The 17,663-nt window shown below is 44.5% G+C and overlaps 2 protein-coding genes across 6 annotated transcripts in view; one reads left to right on the top strand and one right to left on the bottom strand.

The window, feature by feature from the left end:
* Positions 1-200: 200 nt before the first annotated feature.
* On the bottom strand, positions 201-15,277 carry RPS15A (ribosomal protein S15a). 2 transcript variants are annotated; one of them, XM_068127503.2, is made up of 5 exons: positions 15,241-15,277; positions 14,755-14,892; positions 11,699-11,778; positions 11,489-11,574; positions 201-343 (listed from the first exon to the last, which is right to left on the bottom strand). In XM_068127503.2, exons 2-5 carry the CDS (start codon positions 14,885-14,887, stop codon positions 250-252), a joined length of 393 nt encoding a protein of 130 aa, XP_067983604.1. In that variant the 5' UTR covers positions 14,888-14,892; positions 15,241-15,277; the 3' UTR covers positions 201-249. The 2 variants fall into 2 exon arrangements, with proteins under 2 accessions (XP_067983604.1, XP_078641704.1); XM_078785578.1 differs by having other exon boundaries at positions 15,103-15,262.
* Positions 15,278-15,637: 360 nt separating this feature from the next.
* The window catches only part of LOC137434468 (ras-related protein Rab-5A), a 74,832-nt gene continuing 72,806 nt past the window's right edge, over positions 15,638-17,663 (top strand). For all 4 annotated transcript variants that reach the window (XM_078785575.1, XM_078785565.1, XM_078785576.1 and 1 more), the window contains exon 1: positions 15,638-15,746. The gene's annotated coding sequence lies outside the window, so the exon portion shown is untranslated. The remainder of the gene's footprint in view (positions 15,747-17,663) is intronic.

Below are 17,663 nucleotides of genomic sequence, written 5' to 3'. Positions count from 1 at the left end.
GTCATCTTTGTATTACAGTCCATAGTTGTGCCAAGTTTGGTCAAAATCCTTTTAGCAGTTCACAAGTTTTTGCGGGAACAAAAGATGATCACTGACGGACGGACCACCACAAAACAATGCGCCCAGCACCTTTGGTGGCAGATTTATATAAACATAGAAGAAAAGAAAGCAGCAGTTTGCAAAAACATGACAGCAGCAAACAAGTTTTACAAACGTCTTTATTTCCTCATTTGGGCAAAGGCACACATCTCAGAAGAAAAATCCCAGAATCTTCCCTCCGGTGTGTTTCTTCCTCGCCTCTTCGTGATCCATGATACCCGACGATGTGGTCAACACAATAAAGCTAATGTCGGGGAGAGAAACAAATAGCTCTTATACATACAATCTCAGCAGTGAAAGCCATGGGGTACATGAAACATACCCATCTAACAAGCAGACAAAACCTAAATAATAAAGGGAGGCCAATGTAGGGGGATAGTTTATGCTCATATAATATGCTTATTTAACACATCGTTGTTTGCAAGCATGAGATTCATTGTCAACCATATAGCTGTGCTGAAACCTTTTGGTTTAGATGCAGTGATGAATAGTCATAATGTTATCTGTTGTGCAGGCCACACAATCTCCTAAACGTTATAACACAATTGACTTAAATTGTACTTGTGCTCACTGATATGGTGCGGCCAATCACAAATCAATCCGTCGCACGATTACAGTTATGCTGGCCAATCGTTTGACTTGGTTACGCATCGATTGACCACAAGACAACCAGAATTGTCGGGTTGGTTATCGAAGGCAAAATGTGGCTCTCAATCTTTGACAAAGAAACCACCGATTTTGAGCAGTACCGATTATAGTCTGATGTTGCACTTTTATTTACATTTGGCTCAATATATTTATTTTTGTTGGTGCAAAAAAAAAAAAAAGGTTTGAGTCACTAGACTCATCAATATACTGCTCACATGAATATACATGAAGATGAGCAATTCCACTTCATGTGCACAAGATGGCCTGCTCAATATATTTATTTATTTTCCTAAAAAATTTATCAGCAGTCAGATAGCTCTGATAAACCGAATTAACCCACTGACGAAGAAAGAAATTCTGCAACTACGAGCCAGGTGTGAAGAAATTACAAGGGTGCACAGGGAAACAAACATTTTTTTTTCCAGGTATGCAGATCAAGAGACAGCTGTGACCAGCTTGAGTGGCACCAAACCAATAAGTCATCCAAAAATTGAGAAACTACCGTCATTTCTTTATGCGTTTCCCCAGGGAAACATCGTCCAAGGGTGAAGAAAATGCCATTTAGGTGGTCTCCACTCCACGACTAACGGGATCGCAGTTAGAATGAGAATAGTGAGGATCACCTGTTTAAATATAACCAGAGGGCATTTCTGTCTCAAGCCAATCCCTGACTAGTATTGAAGTATCACCGGTTACAGTCGGAAGTAACACATTAAACGTACCCTGAAGATAAAGTGAAGATGATTTAAAACACAATTTGGAAGAGACTAAAACTCGATGAACCACCATCAAAAGATGACAACCATGCGGCAAATTTTGTTAATTTTTTTTTTTAATATACGAGAAACCGAATACAGACTGCCAAACAGCTGAAGTACTTTCAAAATTCAGAACACAACTTGCTTTTTTTAAATTTTTTTTTTCGTATACTGAATCGAGGCTCGTGAAAGAGCTAACATTTACTTCACAAACAAATCAACCAGACAAACAAAACACACAAAAAGGAGGGAGCGGAAAACAAGATGGGGAGAGAAGGGGAAGCACACAAACACAACATTTGAGAGCAGGGAGATGTGTGGAAGGGAGAGGGCTTGGGGGGAGGAGGCGTGGGAAGGGGGGGGGATGGAGGGAGAAGTATAAAACACAAGGACACCAAGGACTTCCAGGACAGAAGTTGGTATTTCAAAAAAGTGGAATTGGGGTGAAATTAGCGGGGGTAGAAAAGATCAAGGTTTTGGATGGGGGAAGATAAGAGATGGTGGTGAACAGCAGTTTTAAAGACCTGGAGGGTGGAGTGGGATTGAAGAGAGTGAGGGAGTTTGTTCCAGAGGCGGGAGAAGAGAGGAATGAAGGAGTGAAGGTGAGCAGAGAGTCTTGATTTTGGCAGTTTGACCATAAGAGGGTTGCAGGCAGATCTTGTGCGACCTGTAGGAATATTTGCGGGACAGAGCCTAGAGAGAGCTGGGGGGGGCAAGGCCAGAGAGGAGTCGGTAGAAGATGGAAAGACCACCAACCTGCCTGCGGTGAGTGAGTGAGAGGCCCTTGGAGTTAGCTTCATCGCGGGAGATTCCAATGATTCTGAATGCTTTGGTTTCAACAGCGTGAAGACGAGCGAGGTGTGAGGCAGGAGCACCAGCCCAGAGGGGTGAGCAGTATTCCATTGAGCTGCGGATGAAAGCCTTGTATGTGGTGAGGAGCTCAGGTGTGCCAAGGAAGGACTTTGCACGACGGAGGATGCCCAGTCGGCGACTGGCTTTGGAGGCCAGATTTGAAATGTGGTTTTCCCAGGAAAGATCATGGCAGATAGTGAGACCCAAAAGCTTGAGTGACAGAACTTCTTGGAGAGGATTATTTAGAAAGTGGATGGGAGGGTTGTCCAGTCGGTCTTTTTGGTGGCTTGAACGCAATCCTGACAGTCGTCACGAAGAGCTAGGCTGCTAGGTCACGAGACGAATAGAGGAACTTGAAATTTTACGGATACAAAAAAAACATAAAAACCCAACAGGTAAGGGCAGCCAAGCAAGCTGTCCAAGAGCAACGCCACCCGATAAAGAAACATGAGACTCGATAAAGAAACATGAGACTCGCTGCATACCTTCTTCCACCTTTCTTCCTGGTTCTTAATCTTGTACAGTCGATAATTAATCATACTAGACTCTGGAGCAATCAAGAGTGAAAGAAACGTGACTAATACGTAAACTACATCACAGAAAAGCCAGTCAACGTTCAACTGATTTCTTCCTTTCTTTGCATATCGTGTCGGTTTCACTTTGCAAAGTGAAAATCCCTGGTGTTGGGCTAGCGGCTAGGGTGCCGGCTTAGGATCCTAGGATCCTGGGTTCGAATCCCGGTCAATCGCTGAATTAACGCCAGGGGGGTCGACTCAGCCTGTCATCCTTCCGAGGTGCGCAAATTGAGTACCAGTTCACTGGTAATTCCCTGCTTGTCGTTAAAGGCGGCAAAAAGGGTTGGCGTCAGGAAGGGCATCCGGCCATAAAACATTGCTTCAAAAAGGGGACCGAAAAACAACAACAACCACGGTTCCCGAAAAAGGCCAACCCCCGCTTGCGGGGAAAAATGGCCTCTAAAGGTGTTTTTTTTTTTGTTTTTTTTGCATATCGTGTCGAGGGTTGTGGAAGAGGTGTACAGGCCGTGGGATGATCCCAGGGTCAGGTCATGGGCACAGAGAAAAAGAATTCCCCTCCCCTCTATGAAAGGGGGGAGGAGGGAAGGTCCCACCTCCCCATTGTCCCTCATCGTAGGCTGTTTCTGATCAAAAAAAAAAAAAAAAAAAAAAAAAAAAACCTAAGAATTAATGAAAGAACTTAATGAGCCTGAGGCTGCTTGGCTGCATAATTTTCTGGGGGCACAGATGTACCACTGGTGCAGTGCCCCCTTACGAACTGGATAGGTACTTATTTTGCCGACCTCGGAAGGACGACAGGATGAGTCGACCCGCCTGGTGTTAATTCAATAGCACAACAGGGGCTGGAACTCAAGACCCTACGATCTTAAGCCAGCCACCTTAACTGTTAAGCCGACACCAGGCTTAATTAATGACATAGAATTTGGTAAGTCTTTCTTTTTCAAAGCATACTTCATTTAACAAAAACAACAACACATGGAAAAACTATTGGCCAGTCAAATACAATGATACACAATGCACAAGACAAAAACATCGTCACAAAGTGTTTACTTTATGCATAAACGGAGGTCACAACATGGAGCGTTGCGTACATGTATGCTGGTCGACTAAATCTAGAGTCTTCGAGTTGGAGATGAACCAAACATTGAGCGACAGACTGAGGTTGTGGTTTGGTTACCATCTGAGTGCTACCAGCGCTTCATTGACATCAAGAAGATGGATTTAGCTGAGAAGGTGCACACGACTCAACAGCCCTCTACCAATGGAGAAGGAGGCACGTTTTGCCCCCAAACATTACAATGTCAAATGGCATGTCTGAAAATTAAAACCAATCTTTCTTGGCTCAAATTAGCAGAAGATCATGTCATTGGCAGATTTGCTTATGTGATGTGATCATGTGTCATGATAGAATGAGAGTCCATACACTAAAAGCACTAGTGTGAATGTTACTATGCATTAAGCCATGTCACTTCTCGCAGCAATAAAGGAAGTGCAGTCTATTAGGAACCTGTTTGCACGTGTGACAGAGCTAACAAAGTGAGTTTGCAGAGGATGATGCAGTTCAGCATTGGCGTCTGCCCACTTGCAATCTAAACGCCTCCCTTGTAAAGAATCCAAAAGCAAACCTCACGCATCACAGAGTCTCTTATCACACCAGACCAATATATCTATTCCATCCCATCAGACATCAGACAAAAGACTATGAATTATTGATAGAATGACGAGGTTACAACAAATGAAGGCCAATCACATTCCATCGACATTTTGCAAAGCTTGCAACATTCCGACCGAATGAGCTTGCAACACTCGTACTGAATGAGCTTGCAACAAACTCTCCTCCTGACAAGAGCTTGCAACAAACTCTCCTCCTGACAAGAGCTTGCAACAAACACTCCTCCTGACAAGAGCTTGCAACAAACACTCCTCCTGACAAGAGCTTGCAACAAACACTCCTCCTGACAAGAGCTTGCAACAAACACTCCTCCTGACGAGAGCTTGCATCAAACACTCCTCCTAACAAGAGATTGCAACAAACTCTCCTCCAGACAAGAGCTTGCAACAAACTCTCCTCCTGACAGAGCTTGCAACAAACGCTCCTCCTGACAGAGCTTGCAACAAACACTCCTCCTGACAGAGCTTGCAAAGTTGAGGCACCATAACAACAAATCAGATCCACTTTGTAACAGAGAGATATCCTGTGAAAAGCATCAAAACTGCTGAACGAGCTAAAAGAGCTTCAGAAGGTATCCAGACAGCCAAAGATGTATCCAGACAGTCAAGATCCTTGCAAATTGGTTAATGTACCAAAGCAGTGGAAGAGGTTCCTCAACCATGGGCCAAATTTCCTGTTCACCACATGGAAAGATGGAGCTGCAGCAATCCGAGGTTTATTCTTGCTCAATCAAGTGAATGCAACTCGTTCACCATCAGGGGTAGTGATGCTCTGGTGGAAATGATCAAGGAACCAGAATGTGATCAAGAGGAAGTAGATACACATTTGCTTCTACACGGCAAGTATGCAGCTAGACGAGCTGGAAACATAATCAAGTCTTGACACAGTTTTTAGGTCATCTCATCTCAATTCTCGAATAGATGAACTCATAAAATGGGTCGTGATGTCTGAATGTCTGTCCGTCCAGTCATCCGTTAACCTTTTGATACTCACTTATGACATGGCTGATTGTTCTGAAACGTGACACAGGAATACAAGACAGTATCCCACACAATCAGTCAGCCGTTGATTTTTCGATTTTGGATCATGGGTGCTCCCAGTGGGGTGTGCCCCCTGAAACGTCATTTCCATACTGGTCTCTCATTTACCAGCTGATTGCTCTGAAACCTGATACAGCCCTTCTACTAGATGGTCCGCAGGATCGCTCAGTCTTAGATCTGTCATTCATTTTTGTATTCGGCTCACTGGGCCTACCAAGGGGGATGGGGGGGGGGGGGGGGCTTCACCCAATTTATTATTATTGCCATCGCTGTATACTGATATTTCAGCAACAGGCAACATCTACTTCCAGACAGAGCAGAAAATGAAGAGGATTGTAGATATGACTATGGTTGCAGAGAAGCTGGGCCCATGGAGATTGAGTGCTCTCCTTGAACTGCATTCTTTTACAGGATGTGGTCGTGTAAGCGCTTTCTATGGGAGAAGGTGAAAGCATGGAAGATCATGAAGAGGTCTGTTGATGTGTTCCATCACCTTTGGAGCAGAATACACACCCTCTAGTCTAGTGAAATACTGTCAAAGCTAGAGGCATTCACCCATACCCTGTACCCACAGAAAGAGTGCTCGTCCATAAACAAAGCAAGGTAAAAGCACTTCAAGCTGCCGCATACAAGTATCCTAGAATCAGCAATGCCTCCAATCCTAGACTCTCTTCAGAAGAATGTGCAGAGAGCCAATTACTAAGCTGTCATATGGAGAAGGTATTTGGTATGTAACATGGACATCCCTTCACCTGGTGATCTTGGCTAGCAGATGGAAGATGATAACCTGGTCATAGACTGGATGGGCTTGTCTCTAGCACCAGGGATTCTTGAGCGAACACATTGTCATTTTAAGAAGTCAGTGTGAGAGCCTGTGGTGTTCTTGTTTGGAAAAATAACTCGTCTTGCAACTGATCTGTGCAGCTGTAGGAATTGCCTCAATCAAGCAAAGGACAGCGACGATGAGGGTCATCAAATTGATGAAGAGGAAAAAGTAATTCTTCAATAAACTTAATAGACCATTTACAAATGTTCACTGCTTAAGATACCATTTAATATACTTTAATATGGCTTTAAACATGATGTGAATAGCAGGAAAACGTTTTGTGGGAATAAAAGTTTCATTTGTTTGTCTCTCATGACATTTATGAAATCATACAAAAGGTTTGGGGTTTAAACTGGCTATCTGGACATGACTAATTCAACAGAATATTTTGAAAGTGTGTATAAATGTAGACATACAGGGAAATGACATTACTATTGTACACGCAGCTCATGTAAAAGTTCCCTATAGAAGAGTTATGAGCTTTGTCATATATTTACGGTGCTGTAATAGTTAAGAGCATCCACTCCGAGTTTGGGGTGTTGTTGTTTCAAACCACAGCCGAGTCATACCAAAGACTAAAAATAAGACCTTGGGTCCTGAAGCACAACTCAATGAGGAGCAAGTCACTCAAACCCCCTCGGACCTCCAAACGCCCACGCTCCCCATAGACACCCTTAATATTTTGGAGTGGGGGTGGGGGGTGGTGAAAACCCACCTGGAGATCCTATTAAAGAGCACAGATTTTGATGCGGCCAGTACACCTTTGTTAGGCATCAGATATGAAGTTTGTGGCCAAGTTTAATCATAATCGTGTGTTTGGTTCAAGCGATAATGACTGAAGTGTTGACAGACTCATTGACTGACACATGGACACTGCTCGCTTAAGCTCACCAGACTAAAGTCCAATTGAGCTAAAAATGGTACGTGCTGCATCCTTGCTTGATGTTCAGCATTTAAAATGACAGAGCATGGACAATCCCCATTGGTTGGCATTCACGGGGAGGAGGAAAGGCCCAGCTGAGTGTGGTGAGAAAAGCGGCACCAATGGTGTGACGTCGCTGTTACCCAAAGTGCCCCAGGAAGTGACGTCACTTCCCCCAAACTCAGTGGCTGTGTTTGTCTCGTCTGTCTGTCCATGTGTGTGTGTGAGGTCAAAGTTGCAGCTCCATTACAAGCCTCAGATCTTGTATTTTTTTGTTTTTTAACAGTTTTAGTTTACCTTGTATATCGTGATTTTACAATACATGGCATTTTACACTAAATTAAGTACTTCTGTCACTGTTGCGCAATAATGATGTGGTTTATATCATAAAAACTCGACTGTCCGTCAATCTATGTTCAGGATAGGTCATCAATATAATATTCATCGGTGTACACTGTGATTTAATGGACAAAAGGACCACCGAGGCACTCGGAAACATGGTGGTGGGATGATGAAGTTGGAAAGAGGATTGACAAGAAAAGGAAGAAGTCAAGGAGTGGCAGAAGGCGAAGGGTACGGGAGCAGAAACAGCAGAGCATGAAAGTTATGAGGCAGCCAGGAAGGCTGCAAAGAGGGAGGTAGCGGAGGCACGGGAGGCATGTAGGGGAATGTTCGGAGAACGCTTGGATTCGGAAGACGGTCAGAAAGCAGTATTCAGGATTGCAAAGCAGATAGCGAAAGAAAAGTGCGATGTGATGGGGGTGAGTTGCTTGAAGGATGAAGTGGGACAAATCGTTGTCGACCCAGATGGAATTAAAGGAAGATGGAAAAGATATATGGAAATGCTGTAGAACACAGAGAATGAATGGGATGGCAACATAGAGAGTAACCCAGTTTTAGGACCGGCAGAGAAGATAACTGACAAGGAAGTTGAGGAAGCGATAAAAGCAATGAAGGGTAGAAAAGCGGGAGGGCCGACGGGAGTTGTGGGAGATATGTTGAAGGCAGCAGGAAGTTGGGGTGTGAAGAGAATGACAGAGATCTGTAATCTGATGGTGAAAGAAGGCCGCATTCCAGTGGATTGGGAACTGAGTACCCTCATCCCTCTATACAAGGGGAAAGGTGACCCTCTGGAGTGTGGCTCGTACCGAGCGATAACGTTATTGGAGCATGGAATGAAGGTATTGGAAAGGGTGTTGGAGAGGAGGATAAGGAAGAAAGTGAAGATCGACGAAATGCAGTTTGGATTTATGCCAGGAAGAGGAACGACAGACGCGCTTTTCATTGTGAGGCAGTTGCAGGAGAAGTACATGGAGAAGAGCAAGAAGTTGTTTCTTGGGTTTGTTGATCTGGAGAAAGCATTCGATAGGGTTCCACGCAAAGTATTGACATGGGCATTGAGGAAGTTAGGAGTGGAGGAATGGTTGATCAGAGTAGTGATGGCAATGTACAAGAGCGCACACAGCTGTAGGGACGAAGGACGGGAACAGTGGTGAGTTTGAGGTGAAGGTGGGAGTGCATCAGGGGTCGGTACTAAGTCCACTACTATTTGTAGCTGTGATGGAGGTGCTGGCTCAGAACGTAAAGGAGGGTTTACAGTGGGAGTTGTTGTATGCAGATGATCTGGTGTTGATTGCGGAAAGTATGGATGGACTGAAGGAAAAGATGAACAAGTGGAAGGAATGTATGGAGACAAAAGGTCTGAAGGTGAATATCGGAAAGACGAAGGTGATGGCAAGTGGTAAAGCATATGGTGAGGTGGAAAGAACTGGGAAGTGGCCCTGTGCTGTGTGTAGGAAGGGTGTCGGAGTGAACTCCATTCAATGTACAATGTGTGCTGAGTGGGTTCATCAAAAATGTAGTGGTCTGAGAGGGTCATTAACCAGTGTGGCAACTACATTCAAATGTAAGGTGCACAGAGGGACCTGCAGATGGAGGAAATGTTGCGTTGGATCTTGGAGACGGCGTGAAGCTGGAAGGTGTGAAAACATTTTGCTACCTCGGAGACATGCTGAATGGAGAAGGTGGATCAGACTCGGCAACGGTTGCTCGATTGAGATGTGCATGGAAGAAGTTTCGGGAATTGAGTGGCGTGCTGATGATGAGGGGAGTGTCGTTGAAGCTGAAGGGAAAGGTGTATGCTGCATGTGTGAGAAGTGTTATGATTTATGGGAGCGAGACATGGGTAATGAACGTAGAGCAGAAATGAAGGTTTGAAAGGGTGGAAATGCGAATGGTTCGACGGATGTGCGGAGTATCGTTGAGAGAGAGGAAGACAAATGATGAATTGCAAAAGATGATGGGAATAGAGCCTGTGATTGATGCTGTGAAGAGGAACAGGTTGAGATGGTTTGGTCATGTGTTGAGGAAGGATGAAGGTGACTGGTTGAGAAGAGTGATGGAAATGAATGTAGAAGGAAGTTGAGGACGGGGAAGACCGAGAGACTTGGCTAAAGATGGTGGAAGAAGAAATGCGGGCAAGGGGGTTAACAAGGGGAGATGCAGAAAATAGGGCAAAATGGAGAAGATTGTCATGGGGCCCGCAAGGCTAACCCCCACTCTAGCAGGGAAAATGGCCTTAACATTCCCGTTGGTGTTGCTGTTGTTTACAGCCACAAACTCTCAAATCACAGAAGTGGAAGGAAAAACTGCAAACTCAGAAAGTGCTGAGCTTATGGAGGGTTATTGGGGGTAGAGAATATCATGGTTTTGGATAGGGGATGATCTGAGATGGCGGTGAACAGCTGTCTTGATGACCTGGAGGGAAGAACGAGATTGACGAGTCTGAGGACGTTGGTTCCACAGGAGGGAGGAGTGGAAGAGGAAATTTCGCCAGAAGAGGGGTTACTAGGGAAGACTGTGTGCACCCTGAAGCAATCTGGTGGGGTTGGAGGTAGGAGGGGGGGGGGGGGCGAGAGGACGAACACGGAAAGGGCAAATAGTGCAAGACCAGAAAGGAGGTGGGAGAAGACAGCCCAGAGGGAAGAGAAGTACTCTGACAAGCTGCAGATGAAAACCTTGTCGGTGGATAAGTGTTCAGGTGCGGCAAAGCAAAGGCTTTGCACGGGAGGATGCCCAGTCAGAAACCACCTTTGGGGGGGGGGGGGGGGGCGGCCTAAAAGGTAGACCGACTAAACTTCTTCAAGAGGATTGCTGAGAAAATAGGGAGGGAGGGTTCGCTTGCTGGGAGGGTTCGCCATATTTCTTCTTCCTCCTCGTCCTCTTCTATTCTTGCAACCCAAAGGATCCAAACAGCCCAGAGGACCCAAAATATGCCAAAGACCCTAAAAGACCATGAAAGCCCCCTGGACCCAGAAGACCACAAACACCCAGAAGACCCCAAACACCCAGAAGACCCCAAACACCCAAAAGACCCCAAACACCCAAAAGACCCCAAACACCAAAAAGACCCCGAGGACCAAAAAATAATCCAAGGACGCAAAAGACCCTGAGCACCCAATTGCCCAAATGATCCTGAGGACTCTGAAGACCCAAAAGAAGAGTAATTATGTCTCTTACATTGAAATTGTAGATGGTGTCTTGCAAACTGAGCCTCAAGGATGGTGTACAGATGCGGTTTTTTAAAATCACAATAAATACAAGGCACAGGGAGGTGAAATTTGCTGCACGTGATGTGCAATGCGCGCAGAGTAAAACGAGTGCTCATTTCCATCTGTAGGATGTATAATAAATAAAGAAGATACAATCACACCTGACACTCGGCCCAGGCTGCAAACTTTGGCATGCTCACGAGGCTGCACCGTCAAATAAACTGTTCCAACCAGTCATTTTTGACGGGCTTTCTCCTAGTTTATCAATATCAGTCTTTTAAATAACGTAGCATAACTTAAACAATGCCCATAACGTTACGTTAAAATTTAAGCATTTAATACAAACATGAGACAAGGGCATGTCAAGACAAAAGACTCATTTACACCAATGGAATACATGTGACAAGTCAGAAATGCTTCTTACACAACATGAATGGCTTATGGATAAAAAAAAATCACTTGCAATAGTATGCAACCCAATGCAAGATGTATCAATACTGACTTGCTATTATTTATTCAATCAACACAAAATTACATGCACTGAGGCAAGAAGCAAAAACGAGGCAAGAAGAGATTCGGCTCACCCAAACTGTCGAGAGGGCAGGAGGTTTGTCTGCCACTTCTCCAAGTCTTTGAGTTGAACGTCAAATCGAGGGCTGATAACTCCACACTGTGACACAAGGTGGACACTCTCAAAAACACTGGCACTCTTCGCCGATCCGAACAAGTCAAGAGAATGTGTTGCAGATGTTGTGAAAACGTATGGTTACGGACAGGTAAAGCAACTCGCAAACCTTGTTCAACCTGCCCGTCAGATTAACCACGACCTTGCCTGCTCGATGATCATCGATTATCTCAAACTCTCCTATGTATCCTGCAATGAAAAAGGCCACAATATGAATCTGCACACAAAGCTATAAAAACTGGAGATTGAAGTCTTAGGACAGCAATGGGTGTAGGTTCTCCCCATTGTGCTCTTCACCTTTACCTGTTTCCTCTGCAAAAAAAAGTATTCCATTTGGATCCATTTGTTTGTGTCTGCACAAATGACACATGTTGGTAGCCAGTTTTACACGTTACCTTTTTCTGAGTACCTCTCTAAGGTAGGTATAATTAAAACCAGTAAGTTGCCCGTGCCCGCACGGGATTCTAAACGGGGTCGGGATGGAGAGGGCACAAATGCAAATGGCGTCTTCTGTCATTGATCTGGCAATCTGGGAGCAACAATTCACATTCATTGCCACATCTGATGCAATTTAAATTGTCCAATGGCGACGTGCTGCTCCATTTGTAGCTTTGTGATGCCGAGGGTCCATACATCCATGTAATACAAGATCATGCCAGTTGTGATTTAGGAAAGAACACAACCCTAAAGATTATGGTGTGGCGTTATCCTCACACCGCAAAAACTACAGGCTTCGGCACGGCCAGAAAGGAGCTGCAAATCGGATAAATAAATTAATAAATGGGAGCAGGCTGGAACTGGAGTTTTGGGGTTTAGGAAGTTCGTAGGCCAGAAACGAAACATCACCTGAGGCCAAGTTTGCACTTTCTTAGTTGTTGCAAATTGGTGGACTTTAGTTCTGGTTGTTGGTCAGCTGTACCTTTACTACGTGCATAGATCGTTTGTCCTAGATAGGGTTCGACAAATTGGATGACCCGCTGCCCAAAGCTCTCCCACTGTCAAGTCACAACTTCCAAAAGGCACCACCGTAGTCTGTCAAACTATAACTTTTCATTCTATTCAGTCAGGTGATGTGATGATTTCTCAGGCCTGCGGATTTCAGATCGGTAACCGTTTTTCGGTTCCGTGATTTAAGTTTATGGGAACCGATGGGAAACAAAATTCCGGTTCCGTGCCCAAACCTAATGGGAAACGATTTTTTTTTTTCCTTTAGAATTTGTAAAGCAAAACAATTGTAATACAAAATTTAAAATGTAGTCTCCAATAATAAATCCTGTCATTTACATGTATGCAATGTAATTAACGCATGTTCATTATTGAGGTTGATGTTTATTATCAGAGAAGAGCAAATGCTGTCAATTTGATGGGCTTATCCTGTTTTAAAATTAATAAACTAATATTATTAAATTTTTGTTCATTTTTAAAATGTAAATGATATTGTATTTATTTATTATTTATGGACTATTGTTGTTCTAAACTGTTATCAATCTTTATGTTTTAATATTGAAATTATTTGCGTTTAGCAAAGTAATATAGGCCGACGCAGTACTGATATAGGCCTAAGTATTTGTTAAATAAATTCTGGATTGGAACAGATGTACCGCAGTAGGTTCGGTTGTCAGTGTCTCCCTTTACCTTGTGAACATCGGTCACGCCGTTCACGTAGTTTACAATCGCCGTCAGTGGTGGACCGCTTGTGCCCCGGCGCGATGCCTCCCGTATGTCTGTGTAATGAGTAGCACACACTTTGCAGCGAAGCAATGTGACCAAGCCTTCCCCATCGCATTCCGCTTCAAAATCGTCGCTGAATGACTATTTTCGTAATGTTTTTAAGGCGACATTTTCGGGGTTTTTTCGCTAGCAACGGATGCCATTTTGAAACGGAAGTCTGTGATTTAGACCGATGCGCATGTCCATCAAAGCGGAAGTCATATCGCGAACCTGAATGTGGGAAACTAGATGCTGTCTGCTTTGCCGGCCTAATTTTGTTGGAAATAAAACTCAACTTCTAAAATAGTGAGCTACAAATCACACGTGAAGGTAAATACAAAATCTTTTTGCCTTACACTGCCTTTCTGCGATGGGAAACGTACTTTCGGTTCCGTGTTTTTGCTATCACGCTACCGGTAACGATCGTTTCCGTGAAATCCGCAGGCCTGATTTCTATGAATCAAAAGGCAAATATGCTGTCGATGTTCGGTCATTTGGTCGGAGACACACACAGGAGACATACTGACACACACACACACACACACACACACACACACACACACACACACACACACACACACACACACACACACACACACACACACACACACACACACGGAGACACACACACACGGAGACACACACACACGGAGACACACACACACGGAGACACACACACACGGAGACACACACACACGGAGACACACACACACGGAGACACACACACACACACACACACACACACACAGACACACACGGAGACACACACACACACGAAGACACACACACACACACACGGAGACACACACACGGAGACACACACACACGGAGACACACACACACGGAGACACACACACGGAGACACACACGCGGAGACACACACACACACACGGAGACACACACACGCACGGAGACACACACACGCGGAGACACACACACACACGGAGACACGGATACACACACACACACGGAGACACACACACACGGAGACACACACACACACGGAGACACACACACACGGAGACACACACACACGGAGACACACACACGGAGACACACACACACGGAGACACACACACACGGAGACACACACACACACGGAGACACACACACACGGAGACACACACACACGGAGACACACACACACGGAGACACACACACACGGAGACACACACACACACGGAGACACACACACACACGGAGACACACACACACGGAGACACACACACACACACGGAGACACACACACGCACTTGGGATTATCGCAGGTAGGCCTAATGGATAAATAAAGGTGATAAGAGCACTCTTGACCTGATAAAGATACAAAGGGAAGACAATTTGATTCCACAAGCACTGTACTGTACTGTACTTAAACGTGATAATATTAATAATCATTTTTAGGAGATTGGTCCACATTGTATTTTAAACAGTAACACCAGGCCCAGCATGACCCACCGTGCTTCATCATGACCATGAGGAACTTGACGATGACTTTGGAACAGGGCCGGATAAGAACCTGTCTCTTGCCGCGTTTCTCGGCGTTGTTGATGCTTTTCAGAGCATCCGCGAGGACATTCATACGTACCATGGCGGCTGTTAGGGTCAGAGGTCAACACGTTAATGGTCAGCTGGGTAGGGCCAAATGGGCAACGTCGGTTCTTTTCCCAACACACACACATTATTATTATTAGCGCCAGTTTGTTCAAGTAAAAATATACAATTCTGTGTATAGTCCGAACAGTTCGGTAAACAGTCGTGTGCTACCGCTCTTCTGACGAATAAGGTATTGGAAGTTAACGATACCTGAGAATAAAAATGAATGTACAAACAAGATTCAATTTACTCGCGAGTACGACACGCAGTAACCATTATTCACAAAACACTATGATTACGTGGTTACGGTTCGGATTCCGACGGCCACCCCAGACACAGACAACACACCGGCCTCGCTGATGGCGGAAAGAAAGAAAGAGGTCCGGGTGAAGCATTTTGGGAGCGATTCCGATCATCCAAGTAAATCTGCACGCAATAGCCTTTCTTTGAAGGGTAATGGAATTACCCAAACATATAGTAAATATTTACTCTTCAAGAGTTGCATTATTAATACTTTAAAAAAAAAAATGGAATAAATTAGGAACCAGGCAAGTAGTGGAATGGTTATACACCGCTCATAATGGAAATAAGTTTTTCATGCAGAAAATGGATTTTCCGGAATGAGGTTTACGACTATTTCCTGAATTCTACATTACGTAAACTGATTAAAACAAACAAATACCGTACTATATTTGTTTTTTTTTTGTCGATTGGTCTTTCTGGCCGGAAAATTGTGTTTTTTGTTGTGTTGAAAAATACGAGGAAGAAGAACAACACAAATAGTATGAACAAAGAGAAGAGGGAGCGGAAGCGTGTAGTGCGGTGCTACGCGCACGGCTTGTTTGCCAGAAAAGGTAAGCAACAACGCGTAGGATCCAAAGAGTCTTTATTACAAAGCTCAAACTGTAGCACTGAGCCACTGACTCGCTCGGCCTCGGGGGTCGGGGGCGGGGCTGCGAGCCCCGTGTAATGCGTGTATATCCCGAGGCCACGCCTACCCCTCGGGCGTGGCCGACACCCTCTTGCTCTTGGTGCGCGGAATGATGTCACCGCGCCAGCGAGCCATCGTGTTCGCCACAAGCGGATGATTCTCCGTTACTTACCTTCAACACACAAAATATTCTCGATAACGTGCATTTAAACAACTACAGACAGGAGTGTGTTCCTTTACCAATAAGTTTGCTATCGCTTGCCAAGCCAGCCGTTCCTCATCTTCGTTGGAGTCGTGCTTGCTTGAGTGCTTACGGCACTTAGCGAGCGATCCACAACATTTAGTCCTTGAGCCAGACCAAAAGTAATGCTCCGGCGGGGGGAGTAATTCTCATTATGATTTTCCATTAGACCAATGTCTCAAGTGTCAGAAAAGGTGTGATGGACATCTGAGAACGGTAGCTTAGTGCCCGGATGGACGCCATCTTTGAAACCACCCGGCTCGAAAATGCCCATTTGGTGGGGTACATTGTTGCACGTGTATCTGGACTTCTATACTAGCTATCGATGTGCGGTTGACGACTAAATATACGTCCGATGTGTACCGTCTAAATAAAAAATAATATGAAGCATTTTGTTTTAGATTAATTATTATAAAAATCAATTATCGAAAAAAAATCATATATTTTTCAATATTTTATTATTAGACTTGTACTTTTTTTAGTGAAACAACACTGGTATGATTTTCCAAATTATGCATTGTGCTACACCGTTTATCTGTCTATAAAAATAACTCAAAAACTAAAACATATCATCCACCACGAGTTTACAACAAATAAATGTAAAGAGGCATAAAATGACTTAGGCCGCCGCTGGCATTATCTATTCTGACGATAACGCAAGTTAGGAATGTCGTACTGAGAGGATTTTAACACCATACGATATCTAATAAGCAGGCGGAAATTGTTACATAGGAAATCTGCACTTTGGTGGCCATCTTGGATTTCAAAATGGCCGCCAATTATATTAATTATTCATTACTAGAGTTTGGAAAGACGTATGGAGCTGATTTTAACACCATACGATGTATATTCCTAATAAGCAAGCGGAGGTATCATTGAACATGTCATGTTTTAGTCAAATAACACCGGTATGATCTTCCAAATTATACATTTTGCTAAACCGTTTATCTGTCTATAAAGATTTTCAGGCAATTTGGCCTGCATTATAATAGAGAACAACATATGCTATACAATATACAGTGCACACAAAGTTAATCATCAGAGTCGCCATCAGAGTCATTGGCATCCTGAGCCACGATAGCATCATCCTGCACCATGTTGGAGCATCCCTGCAGCTTACACACAACAGTGCACTTCAACCCATTCAGTATGCAGGAGCAATCTGACGGTCGACACGTCCTTCTGCATGTGCATGAGATGAGATTCAAGACGACATCTGGAGCTGGTAGACCCGCCATCCATCGGATTGTGAGCGAACCGCCATCATCGAGTTCCCAACCATGTCCTGCTGATGGTGTTGGGACGTCTGGTAGGTTTTCAAGGCTGCGTCGCCAGATAGCCGCCTGATAGTTGGCCCTAAGCGTATGCTGCATCAAGGAGTCTTCACAAGGCGGCAATTGTCCAGATTCGATCTGGCCCTTCTTTGCACAGAACATGTGATAACGGAGCGAATTAACACCGACGATCTTCGTGTTCTTGGCGTACAGCTGACACGTGAAGGCCTGAATGCTATTGAAGACGTCTGTTGGTACATTCCACGAAGATCCCAGATCTGTGAATGCTTGAAGATACAGCTCATTCGCTTGCACAAGCTTCAAA

This window comes from Myxine glutinosa, chromosome 10 (genome assembly GCF_964187855.1).
Source record: "Myxine glutinosa chromosome 10, kmMyxGlut1.1, whole genome shotgun sequence".
Lineage (NCBI taxonomy): Eukaryota > Metazoa > Chordata > Myxini > Myxiniformes > Myxinidae > Myxine > Myxine glutinosa.
The sequence above is the reverse complement of the archived record's forward strand: the minus strand, read 5'-3'. Positions and strand labels throughout refer to the sequence as shown.